The sequence below is a fragment of the Esox lucius genome, chromosome 12 (assembly GCF_011004845.1).
Source record: "Esox lucius isolate fEsoLuc1 chromosome 12, fEsoLuc1.pri, whole genome shotgun sequence".
NCBI lineage: Eukaryota > Metazoa > Chordata > Actinopteri > Esociformes > Esocidae > Esox > Esox lucius.
This window is the reverse complement of record NC_047580.1, coordinates 24,014,398-24,028,665: the sequence shown is the minus strand read 5'-3', so window position 1 is coordinate 24,028,665 and position 14,268 is coordinate 24,014,398. Positions and strand designations below refer to the sequence as shown.

Here is a 14,268-nt window from a genome sequence, read left to right as displayed (position 1 = left end):
CTTGATATTAATGCGCAACAGAAATGATCTAATGTTTACATCCAATTTTTGACGAAGTATACTGGCATACTAGCTTAATATACTAAATCATTCGCTATTTTCTGTTTGACACCGTGAGGAACTTTCTGATGACTGCACGTAATAAAATTTAATAAAATAACCAAAAGTACACATTGACTATCGCGATGCTGCTGATCTAGAACACGCCCATTTTTTTTTTTTTTTACAAGAATTGCATCTGCCAGTACATCCATTGCATGGCGACTGAGTTATGGAGGTACATTTTACGAAAGCATATCGTTGGAAATTTGGGGCCTATAGAGAGAGAATGACTAAATCAAAGCTGTATAGGCAAGCTCAATTGTGAACGTGTTTTTGTTTAATCTTTTCATTGTTTCATCTTGTCAAACAAGTATAACTACTAAAGCTAGCTAGTCTGTGGTAAGTTAGCGTTTTACTTCCGTGTTTAGCGGGGTTCTCTAGTCTAAAGTATTCAAGTAAACTAACTACGTTTCTTCGGGATAAAGACAGCAAAAATGGGTTCTTCACAAACTACGCACGAAGATTCGGGCTATGTCAATGAAAACGTAAGTAGTTCATTATTGTTATGAACGTATTTTCTTATAGCGAAGGAATGCGCCATTTTAGTGTACGGTAGTTAACTGGGTAGGCAAAGGATATATATACAATATGGCTTCAAGTGTTTATTTTATTTTTTATTGTCTCTACTCTTAAAGAAAATATTCATGCTATTGTTTAGTCTACAGGTTTGCTACCTGTGCTCCCCCTGGAAGTCCTGGAGGAGATGTTCCTGAATGTTCCTCCACACCAATTGGTGTGCGTCTGTCGACTGGTGTGTCGAGAATGGAAACAGTTAGTAGACAGTGATTCTCTTTGGAGAAAGAGGTGCCGAAGAGAGGGGTACCTGCCATGTGATGCCGCTACGCTACCCAAAGATTGGCATTTGTTTTATTTCTTGTGTATAAAGAGACGTAATCTTATCAAGAACCCCAAAGCAGAGGGTAAGAATTGAGATGAGAGAAGTGTCTACATTCTGTTTGAAGGGGTCCTGTGATTAACTCCATCAACAACACTTTAAATACCCCTTACTGTATTTTTACAGATAAATTTAATGACTGGCAAATAATAGCGAATGGAGGGGATAAATGGGGAGAAGAACCAGTGAGAGAGCCACATCCTGATACTACTGTCCAAAGATTATTTTTAACTTCTTTATCGTGAGTATATTAATATAACTATTACTGTTCCATATATTTCTAGTGAGAAGATATCACCTCTTTCACATCCAGATGTTTTATGTGTTGTTTTGTAACTCCAAACAAAACATTTGGATGATAGTAGTTATATACTGCAAGATGGTCAATGTAATTTAGAGTTCTCTTGTTGTCTTGCCTAATAAATTTAATTGTAATGGCTTTCAAGGTGCTGTATTTACCATGATAAATATGTGTCCTCTTGGCTTTGGTTCATTTCAGGCCCTGTTTGAAGCTTCAGCTGATTCACTTGGAGAAAGAGGGTTACAGTCCTTCTTTCATGGATGAATTTCAACCTGACATTGTAATATCTGACTGGTGAGCATAATATTGGAATTTTGACTTTTTGCCACTCTACTGTTTTCAGAGAAATATTACTGTACCATCTGTGTTTGTCCATATCAGGTATGCTCCACGCTGGGACTGTGGTTCTCAATATGAGATCTGTGTGGAATTGCTGAATCATAAGAAGAAAACAATTGAGAAGTTTAATCCAGCTCCTGTCATCTTTGAACAGTGGAATGATCAGAAATGGAATCAGGTAAAATGTGTTTAGATAATTCCCAGTAGACACTCAATGGTCAGTTTATTAGCTACTCCATGCTGTTCACGGACATGGATCACACAGACGTTCAAGACATCAACATCAACTCCAGTGGGCACTCGATCACCAACATGGAAAACTGAGTGGAAAGTCCATTCTTTTGATCTTTGGATGAGATGGAATGTGCTTTTTGCAATATCAATGTCCAGTCTGCAGCAATGGCGTGATGCCATAGCATCAGTATGGACCAATATCACTTTGGAACAGAATCTATGCCCCAAATAATGTGGGTTCTGGAGGGAATCCGGTCAGAAACCTGATAATAAGTGGTTGTATCTAATGAACTGCCCAATGAGTGTACATGGGCGTGTAACATTTTTTTGGGGGGGTTTTACTGTCTTATTTTACTGTCAGATGTTTCCAAGAATTTATATTGCAGAATGTTTTTAGTTTTATTTTACACATTTGAAAAGACGATGAAAAGACAAACAGCGCAGTTAAGAACAGGTACAAAGCTCTACCGTTGTGGTTGGAAACCCAAAGGGCTTTAGCCTGTAATGAGAAGCACACCTTTTATTATTCTAATAATCCTAATATTCAAAGCATACTTATTACAACTAAAGAAAAATCTACTTTTCAATTCTAAATTTTTCAGATGACTCATGTGTTCAAGAATTATGGACCTGGTGTGCGATACATCCGATTTGTTCATGGAGGAAAGGACACTCAGTTCTGGGCTGGTTGGTATGGAATTCGGGTCACCAACAGTAGTGTCGAGATATGCCCATCGGTCGACCGATAGCTGTCGGTGTTCCTGTTTATTCTACCAAGAAGTTACATGTGAACATTGTGCATTCCTGACAGCTTTTAACATCTGAAGCTTTCTGTAATGGAATACTACCCTTTGTTTATGGTTATTGAGACAATATGTATTGTTGTTTCCCTGTAGTTATTAATTATTTTGGATACGAAAACAAACCAAATAACGAAAAATGTGAACAGAAAATGTTATGTACTTAAATATCAGATCTATTTTAAGGCAAATGACACCTCGTTATACTCATCTAATTTTCGAAATATCAATACCAAGGGTCTTCAACTCTTACCGTTTGAGGGCCGGAGTGATTTCTATTCTGCCTCATTAATTGCATCCACCTGTTGTCCTATGTCTAAACTAGTCACTGTGAGTTGAAATGTAAACATTTTCCAGATTTGAGTTTAAGGTATCTGTATGAATGTAATTGTATAATGTATATTGAGAGGTTACCGTGATTACGTGTATAAAGATAAGAAATATTGTTTTTGTAAACTTCAATTCTAGTGCCTTAAATGTTTTCCCTTTTCTGATATTTTTTGTTAAATTTTTTCTACATTTTATATTAAAGGGATAGTTTGTCTAAAAATAATATTAGTCCGGAATGGGCATAGTCATTTTTTCAACCATCCATTATTCAGCTTGGTCCCCAGCTGTAATTAGCATTCTTAGCATTGTCCAAATTCATGAATGGAAACTGTGCGTTTCACTACAGCAAAGCTGCATTGCAAACAGAAAACTACTTCAAAACACATTTAGTAATCTGCTACGGTAACATCAATGTTTTTTTCTAAACTGTACGGTTACCAAACAACCAGTGGAATTTAGTCAGTCCAAATCAGCACCATCAATCAGTTACATTTTATTTATAAAGCTTTGTCTGTAGAGTGGCAGCTGAAATTGTCAGGTATCGTCTTGATCTGCAACACAACCAGGAGGACTTCAGACAGGGACAAGAATTTTCAAGCCTGGTATTTGGGAGGTGTGGGGCCAAGACCTCATGTCATCCTAAATTTTAACAGGGCAGGAGACAGGGAAAATTTTGAAAATGCATTCGTTAGATCTACAAGGAGAACTGACCCTACACCCCCGGCACAATAATATAGCAGTGTAAGACCTTGGGGCAGAGATGGGGGTCCATTGACACTGTGGCCCCATCCGGGGGAGTTCCCCGGACAGGACCCAACAGGCAGGAAATCAATCCACCCACATTGCCAAGCATCAACCAAAGGGATACCCACAGACCACAACCACCCTGAATGAGGGCTGATTATTGCCAGCAGAGTTCAGACCAATTGCACAATGTGTACAAAAGAGAGACAACAACAAGCTGGTGACTCGGCCCCCGAATGGCATTGGAGGGAGGGCATCCCTTTGTCGATGAGAGCCCACTTGGCAAGACAGCAAGGGTGGACAGTATCAAGCCTTTCTGGTCTCCTTCACACCCCTGGGCCAGACTACACTTAATCATAGACCATGTTAAAGAGAAGAGTCTTTAGTAGACACTTGAAAGTTTGCACTGAGTCTGCATTTCTAACCTTGATTGGCAAATCATTCCACAGTAGTCGTGCTCTATGAGAGAAGGCCCTGCCTCTGGCTGTTTGTTTAGAAATTCTGGGTACAATTAAAAGGCCTGCATCTTGCGATCTAAGGGCTCGTGTAGGTATGTATGACTAAATAATTTCAGCGAGGGAAGTAGGAGCAAGTCTGTGTATTGATTTATAGGTTAACAATAAAACCTTAAAATCCGCCCAAACCTAACAGGCAGCCAGTGTAAAGAGGCTAGTACTGGAGGAATGTGTTAACATTTTTTTGTTCTAGTTAGGATTCTAGCAGCCGTGTTCAGCACTAATTGAAGTTTATTTATTGATTTATCAGGGTAACCGGAAAGAAAAGCATTGCAGTAATCTAATCTAGAAGTAACAAAAGCATGGATTCGTTTTTCTGCATCAGTTTTTGATAGAAAGTTTCAGATTTTTGCAATATTTCGAAGATGAAAATCATATTTTTTTGTATATGTTCATCACGAGAGGTCAGGGTCAAGGGTAACGCCAAGGTTTCTTACTGTTTTTTAGGATACGACCATGCAGCCGTCAAGGTTTTCTTTTCTTTTTTGGGTCCTAAAATCAGCATTTCTGTTTTTCTTGAGTTTAAAAGCAAGAAGTTCTTTGTCATCCACTTCCTAATACCTAAAACACATGTTTCCAAAGTAGCTAATTTTGGGTTTTCCCTATGCTTCATCAAAATATATAGCTGTGTGTCATCAACATAACAGTGAAAATTGACATTGTGATTCCGTCACTCAGAGGCAGCATATATTTGTTACCTTCGTGCTGAAGCACCCCTAAAAAGCGGCTAGCCTCGCCCATGTTCACAGATCATGGATTTATTTGTGATTTCACCTGAACATTAGCAAGCTTTTGTATACGAATTCACAAATGATTGTTCCATTTGTGAGTTGTGTTTTCATGCACACGAATCGTGGGATTTTTGTCCTTTAATTTTGAGTCTAATCGAGCTCCGTATACTGTAAATCAGTGGGGAGTTTCACTACCCTATTTATTGAAACTGGAATCGAAACCAACCTCGACCTAACAGATAATTTTGCGCGAAAAAGATGCTTCAACTGTCATGTAAGGGGCTTTCCCATTATCTGATACGGGCACTGAATGGTACTCAAGATTGGCTTCGAGCGGAGAACCGCTTGTATGGTGCGATGCGAACACTACCTTTAGACCTCCCATTAGTGCAGTGGACGACAACGTATTGTTGGTGAATTGGGGGCTTTTGGGTCCGTGTAACTTTCGGTCATTGGATTATGTATTAATATAGGAAAACAGATCAACAGAAAGCGATTCGTTTTTTGATATTTGACTTCCAATATTGGATTTCCGATTTCAAACGAATATTGACCAATCACAAAAATCCGTGTATCATTCGTTCTTTTCATATTCAATTGAGATTTCAAAACGGAAAACGAAAAAATGGTTCGTTATTTCGTTATTCGTTTACGAATCTGATACCAAAAAACGAATAACGAGTCATTTCTCGTACTTTCGATTTAATGCTCAGATCAAAAATAGGAAATTAGGAAACGGGCCACAGACCGATTTTGATTTTGATATTTAATTTGTTCGATTTGTGTGAACCGGAAGTTACGGTCTTCTTCGTGTGTTGCACTTGGAAGTTTCCAAGTTTTTTTTATATACTGTCTATGGACGTTTCCCGCAATTTGGAAAACAGTTAGACGAGGCCTGGAAAACATCAATTATGCAGTGATTGTAAGTTAATGACTCAGTATTTCTTAAGTAATTTCGTATTGACACCATGGCCGCACTGGAACCATATGCTGGGTGTCAGTTTTTGGAACTGACCCATTTTCATCTGAGGAGGATAGATGTCATGCAGAACAAGACTTTGCAGAAAACTACCCTGACATCTCTCTTCTTTTTAATCAGAACATCGCTGGACACCCATCTGCTGCAGCGTTGTGGAAATCTCTACATGTGTCTTGCCAGTTTCAAATAAATCTTTAATTAAATCAGCATATGGTTCCAGTGCGGCCATGGTGTCAATACGAAATTACTTAAGAAATACTGAGTCATTAACTTACAATCACTGCATAATTGATGTTTTCCAGGCCTCGTCTAACTGGCCCGTTTCCTAATTTCCTATTTTTGATCTGAGCATTAAATCGAAAGTACGAGAAATGACTCGTTATTCGTTTTTTGGTATCAGATTCGTAAACGAATAACGAAATAAGAAACCATTTTTTCATTTTCCGATTTTGAAATCTCAATTGAATATGAAAAGAACGAATGATACACGGATTCACAAAACTCTCATTTTTAGTTCATCATTTTTGGATTCATAACAAAAATAGACTTAATTCTAAAATGTGTGTTTCTTGTTTTGTTCATGCGAATGTGGTCTAGAATATTTATAGCGTTCTCGTGTGTATGAAGTAAAGTTAGAAGTGTGTTCAATACGATTCAGGTGTTTTATTGAATATGGCCTCAAATTACTGCCAAATCTTGTGGGGAAATAAAGCGATGTGCGCGTCAGTAAATCACAATCCACGCCACAGTTTTGCATTTCGTAGTTGTATTAAAACATCTGTGAATGAGTGATTAAAGACTTCCAAGAAATAACTATTTGCGTCTGTACACATTTTCTTTTTGCATATACTCCAAAAGTATGTACACATACACAATTACACACGCAACTCCTTATTTACGCAGACAAATCACCAAATACAAGGACAACTCGCGATCTACAGATACAACTTGAGATCTCGTTTATTTCTTATGGGGGGTCAAAGAAATAAAGTACCATAAAGATTTGCAAGTGCGTTAGATTTGCAGACTTGTATTTCCTGAGTTGTGCATATGTAATAAATCATCCGTATTAACCAATTACACGAGTACTGACTAGTTTACAGATGACTGTATTTTTTATGTTCTCCCCGGGGACATTGATGGACCATGATAAGAAGCGTGAAAAAACCGTGCACACTACAGTAAATGATGATCATCTTGTAGCTGGTCTGGAGGTGCAACAGGCATTATTGTCCTGCAGAGCCGGTAGCCTAACAACCAACCCTTCTGTATAAGCTATGGAGGCTGACCTTGTAAGCCACAAAATATATGATCTTGATCTTCTCTCATTCTCCTGTAAATATTCCCCAGGTTAATGCTCTAAATGACAACTGGTTCCCAGGAAACTTACCTGGTAAAATAAAGGCTAGATAAAATCAAAATATCACCTAGAAAAGCATTTTTTTAATCTATCTTAATGGCTCTATTTCTCTTTACTGTTTCTGTCTATCCCATCAGTCACCACAACTTTTTTATCTCTTGTTTTTTCAGAGCTCTCTCGTTTTTTTCCAGATTTGCTTTTGTTGTCTCCTACCTGTCTCAATGTTCACCATTCTTCAATTCAACCTCTTTCCAGGTTGGCCTGGAGCCCCGCCCTCTGTCCCCAATTCTGGCCATCAGTGTTCTGGTTCAAAATGTTCCACCGTGGGCCCTGACTGCTGAGAACACTACCGGGCTAAACATCCTCAAAGAAGCATGTCACTTATCCTTCTACTAATACAAAATATGCACCTGTGTATTCAAATATTCCATAACATTATTTGGATACGGCATACCACATTGTTTCCAACCCCATCAAATTAATTTTATAAAATTAATTTGATGAACAGAAAACACCAGTGGATGAGTGTAACATCCAACATAAGGTCTGTATTCCAGTTATAAATCCTCTTGCTCTGATTTGTATTGAACACTGAGACAACCGTACAGCACGAATATTTATAAATGACAAAGGAGAACCTCTTATGATTATGTAGATTATACTAAACTATATATTATACTAAACTACAGAAACTACAGCAAAATCAGTGTTCCATTTGAAATGAGTGCTGAAAAAAGTTTCATGCAGTAGGTGAACACAACTTACCAGGTATGGATTGGGTTTGACAGCCTGGCAGAATTTCTGATGAAACTTGAGGACCAGCCTGGCCCTCAACTACCAGTAAAACGTTTTATGTTCTAGTCCAGTTTGTTTATATATGACAATCACATGTACGCCTGGAACTTTATAGCACACACTCATTTTGGGGTCATGATTTTTCCTTAGAATCTAACATCAGCAACATTGTCAGACTGTAGCAGAACAATTAAAACTCCCCAGTCTGAAATGAAATCTAGTAAACACTAGTACTTAGTGTGAACAGTTATTGACATTAGTGATTAAATTAAGATCTTAATTTTGTTTACACTATATCAGCTGAGTTGTATATAATTATAATCTGGGTTGTTCAAACATAAAATGTTGATTAGCTATAAGATCGGGTACAAGTTAGTAACAGGTTTATATTAGTAATAACACAGGACGTTCCCGGTTTCTGGCTGATATACAATGTCAAAAATGGTATCCAGGCATTCTTCATCACATTGTGCCTAAGAACAGACCTTAGTTGTCATATATTGGTCATACACTACGCCCCTTCAAATCTATTTAAATATCTTACATTAACATTTATTATTCATAGATAATTTAAGTATGAATATTTATGAATGACTGACCAACAAAAAGGTAATTCAAAAATATTTATTAAATATGGTGACACATTAAATGCATGTCAAACAAACAGACCATAAGGCCCATGGTAGTTAATGAGTCTATATACAGTATGTCAAAGCTGTATCCAACTACAGACAAGATGCATCCAGACTGGAAAAACATTTCTCGTTACATAAAGAGGATGAAAAATTTGTCTGGAACTATGGAGGTACTGGAACCAGTAAACTGACCAAGGAGGACATGCCCTGAAAGTGGCCTGGTCCTCCGTTTCCTCAAGGTATCTAGTGTGTTACCCTCTGCACCCTCATGTGTCAATGAATAATAGAAAATTAGCACAAAATAAAATGTTCTAGTGGTTTGGATTCTGGACTGGAGATTACATGGCAGGTGGATTTTTGAAATGAAAGGCTACTGCTCAGTTACCCTTTGTGACATGATCTCTGTGAGCAGACATAACAATTAATACACATGAACAGAAGTGTTTTTCATTAGCCAAGTAGTTTGTTATTTATTCTGTTATTTTACCTGGTAAGTTTACGGAGAACACATTGCTATTTAGAACAAAGACCTGGGGGAATAGTTACAATAGGAGGGGAGGGTTTGAAGGAGCCAACTGGAGACTGGGGATGATTAGGTACCAATGTTGTTATGAGGCCCATATTTTATATTTTGCCATGACATGGTTTAAAACCCATACTATCAGTGACATGGGATCTGTAGTGACCAGTCAGGATCCCCTTATAACATCCCATCCAAAAGACTGCACAATGTTCAGGACACTTGTGCCTCTTCTGGTCTCCCAAATAGGAACCTACATTGCTAACTTGAGGGACAAGTTAGCAATGGGATGCAGAGAACTTCTATAGACAAAACGTCAGTAAGCCACGCTTATCATTCTCACAAGTATTTATGTAATTGCTACCTGCTCTGCTGGACATTATTGCCTGATGCACCTCCAATAGTCTCTGTAGACCAGCTACAAGATGATCAACAGTTAGTGGGCACCGGTTATTCACGGTTTTTATCCTGGTCTATCTCCTAGAGGTGTATATAGAAAACCCAGTAATCTGTAAGCTAGCCAGTATTCAGGCAATTGGCTAACCAAGAATCAAGGCAAATTAGTCAATTTAGTCTGTATCAGTATCTGAAGCAAGTACCTGTATTAATTTAATTTAATAATTACATTATTTATTGGTAGCTAGGGTTTCAAATGTTTACCTTGATTAACTAACAGGATACACGTTACTGGAAGCATTTGTTATTACTAACGGTTAGGTATGAGACTAACTAGTCAAACATGAGGTTACTGTACTGTAAATTAGCAAAAACAATTGCTAACTCAACATACACACGTACTGAAGCTACATTAGGACTACATTATCTAACCTTTTGCCGTCACTCGTGTCCAAATAATGTCTCCTCATGTTAATTTGGTTTACATACAATAAACATATACATCGGTAACACATAATACAACAGTAATGATGTTCACTTTACAAAGCAACTTGACCTAAAGCGCTCACCTGAATCAAACGAATGTGCAAGCCAGGACGTCCCGCATGCTGGCGGTATGGAATTATTTGCTAAACGTGTTAAAAGTCTACCTTCCCTTAATTTACCATTGGTCAATTGTAGTCAGCTGACATTTTGCATTAATTCAGGCAACAGCAGATTTGCAACCCATAAAAACAGCTTCGTATCCATGAATCCTTGGATTTGTAGACATTCTATCCGTAGATAGTTATTTGTATCCGTGTCTAGTTTTTTTTTTATGTAGACAGCGATTTGTTAAAAAATATTGTACAAGTACAGATCATTTATTACTTATGCATAACTCAGGAAATACAACTCTCAAGTGAAAGTTGTTATTGTAGATCGCGAGATAGGAAAAACTCCCTAAGAAGGTCGAATTTTAGGAAGAAACCTAGAAAGGACCCAGACTCAGAGGGGTGACCAGTCCTCTTCTGGCTGTGCCGGGTGAGATATTAAGAGTCCAATTGGAATAATACATACATTTCTCTGGGCTAAATCCAGAGTCTATTTGATTTTAGACTAGGTCAGAAGTATGACCAGGTGGACAAGGACAGGGACAGCAACGGGCCCCCCAAACCAGGTAATCCGCAGGTGTGGACCTCCTCCTAAAATGTAAAACTGGAGGAGACTGAAAAAAAGTTAGTAGTGCATTCCTCATGTCCCCCAGCACAATAATATAGCAGCGTAACACCTTGGAACTGAGACGGGGGGGGGGGTCCGGTGACACTGTGGCCCTACCCGAGGGAGGCCCCAGACAGGGCCCAACTGGCAGGAAATCAGACCTGGGCAAGATAAATCAGAAGTGATTTCATAGACTTATGTCTGCCCTAATAACTATTATACCTATATAACTGTTATACACTTTACCTTATGTAATGTAGCTCTGTTGAGTTGAAAGTTAAGTTTTAAGGCAAATATGTGTTGCAACATTTCTGTTGAGTAATAACTCTAAAACTGTTATTATAACAGTTGTTAACAGAAAAAAATAAAATAACATTGTTGAAGTAAATTAAGTTCATGAAAACGGTGTTGCGTGGAAAATAAATATGCATAAATATAATAGGCAAGTTAACAGAGTAAGCTATGTTGTGTGTTTTTTAGGCATGTTGTTTAAAAAAGTAATCTGGCCCACAATGCTCTTTGGCATTTTCAATGTGGCCCCCCAGTGAAAGATATTGCCCACCCCTGCTCTAAACTGTATCGCTGCTAAACTAGGCTGTGAACGCACAAGAACGCTATGAATGTTCTGTGAGGATCCTATGAATAGTCTAAGAGGGGGCGTGCCCTTCCTGGAATGAACAAAACTAGAAACAGAAATAGAAAGCAGAAATATTTAGTTGCCTCATGCTGGCATCATTAGAGATTCCGTAGCAACAATAAGACTTCCGGTTTTCGGATTCTGCCTTCAAAGTCCGCGGTAAAACTCGATTTTAATAATATTAAATGTATCGATTTTGACACTTTGCTTAGTGTATATTGTAAAAATGTATTGTAGAAAATGTTCAGGAGAGTTGATATGGTAATTATATGCAAATAATCAAGGGGCACTGTGTATTTGCAATTGTTGCTGGCATTTTACTCCACCCATCCTACATCCTACATCCTACATGGATTTTTTTTAAATGTTGTCTCTTTACTCATTGAGCCTGAAATTGATATCAAACAATTGCTATAAGGTTAAAGTAACTCAATGGATATGAAATACATATTGCCCTGTACAGAAAAAAAACGATTCTATATGCCGCAGTGAATGTATGAAATAAATCAAGGGGCACTGTGTATTTGCAAATGTTGCTGGCATTTTACTTTGCCCATACCATTGGCCACAATGTAACTCAATGGATATTAAATACGTATTGAATCATACAGAAACAATTAGTCTATACGCTGCAATGAATGTATTGTAGGAAATGGTCAGGAGAGTGGATAGAATGATTATGTGCAATAGATGTGAAATATATATTGCCCTGTTCATTTAGTCTTAATGAAAAGATAGGAATGACCAATGATCAGAATGCATTGTGTAATGAGTCAAATTTGGCCAAGAAAATGTTAAATTCTCAGCAGGATTTTATGAATGATCTTAAAATATCTATATGTAGATTTGAAAACAGAGCTTCAAACTGTTGGTTCAACTCAACCTTGCAGTCTTTGTTACATCTCAGCATAGTAAAAACTACTTTTAAAAATCTAGACTCACAATCCATTATAGAATGTTCAGATATTAAAGAGAATAATACTGCTCTCGTGTTGTCTGCAGTTCAGAGGCCTGGAAACAAACTTATGCAATGTGTATTAAAGCACGTTTTGATAGAGATAAACCACACCATTCCATCATTGAAATTAGGTCAGCATAATGACCCGCTAGATTTTATATATCAATAACTCCCCTGGTTACAACAGCTGGGTATCAAAACGACGGTCAGTGCTGTGCATACCTGCTGATAGATGTGAAATGTACAAAAACAGATGAGCATTACTCACACAATGAGCATTACTTCAACTCGCATTTTCAACTTAGACTAAATACAGACACATCATCGCTTGATATTCTCTTCAGACAACTAATCACCAACGGTGGAATACCCAAGAAATGCAATCAGTGTTATGGTCTATTGATTAGACAAACCGTTTGGAACACCACACCAGATATTCTAGTGTTTTTGTGCCCTGTGCTGCAGAAAACTTTACAGTTAATAGAAACTCAGTTCTTCCCTCCCATACAATTGAAATCCCAGTTGTTGGCAACAAGAAGAAGTACCGATTGAGCTCTGTGATATGTAATTCTGGTAAAAAAAAACATGGGGGCATTTCTGGTCAGTGATGGATTTTGACACTTTTAATATTTGGGCTGATGATGTACACATTTCTGTTGGCAGGAATAGGGAAGGGGTTAGCATAAGTACAGAAAGGGTTATATATTTCTATGAAGTAGCTGATGAGCCTCAGACACAAACCAATTGTAGTGATGTAAACCAACATGATGCAGAATCTGATATTTCTGTGATTCCACAGTATGAATACTTATCCAACTATATAGTGGATGCAGCGTTACCCATTTAGATTTTTCTAAAAACTACATTAGCATTTCAAGAATGCCATAAGAGATTACTTAGAGCTGATCAAGTGAAACCATCTTGTCACTTCAAAAAGGCCATTTCCCAGTTAGAAGCAGTGGATTCAACCATGTTTTCACAATCCATGGTTCAACAACAACTTCATTATAGTTATGTAAAGGATATAATTGATGATTTTGTTCAGAACATTCTACGTGCTAACTTCTTGGCAAATGACCTGCTCTAGATTCACAGTCTAAACATAAAACAACTCATAGTAGAACCATGAGAGATTTCTGCAGAAAGCATTGGTTAATAACTTGTTTCAATCCAACAGAACAGAGCATGTAATGTACCTAAGAAATCCAAAGGCTCCCTTTGCTATAAAAATGGACACAGTGAGCATGCACTTACCTAGAAGCTGTACTTTACCTTCGATATTTAGCAAACACACATACTCTTTCCAGTATAGTCACATTTTCAGATGAATACCCATTTATGAAACTGTATAAATATCATGACCAGCTTTGGCATGCAAACTGCACTAAGACATCAAAGATGCCAGTGTGCTATACTTTTGTATTACTCAAGAAATTGTTGCTTAAGGACACATTCTGTCTTCTTGCATATGATCGTACAAGTAGTGTAGAAGTTCTCCACTTTGGTCAGAAATAAGTAATTCACATGTGCACTGAAAAATGCAAGGAATGTGATTCCTCTCAAAATAAAGACATTCCTAAGCCGACTCACAGAAAACCATCTTCACTGGCTGCTGAGGATTTTAATACAATAAGCAATGGAAATTGGTTCAGTGATAAGATAATTGACGTGTACCTTGATCTCATTAAATCTCATTTGCAGGATCACTTTGTGCTGATGTGCCCTGCGTCTTTCGTTAGCCAACAACTACAAAATCTATTTTCTGAAAGGATGGATGTTCTGCCTGAGGTACCTGGA

General features: G+C 37.8%; 1 protein-coding gene across 1 annotated transcript; it reads left to right on the top strand.

Annotated features, from left to right (window-relative positions):
* The first annotated feature begins 252 nt into the window (after window positions 1–252).
* Window positions 253–3,216, top strand: LOC105022393 (F-box only protein 6-like). The gene is given in 6 exon segments (NM_001304094.1): window positions 253–587; window positions 761–1,022; window positions 1,124–1,238; window positions 1,497–1,592; window positions 1,680–1,815; window positions 2,474–3,216. Coding segments are annotated over 6 exon segments (822 nt in total). The 5' UTR covers window positions 253–521; the 3' UTR covers window positions 2,621–3,216.
* Window positions 3,217–14,268: the final 11,052 nt, after the last annotated feature.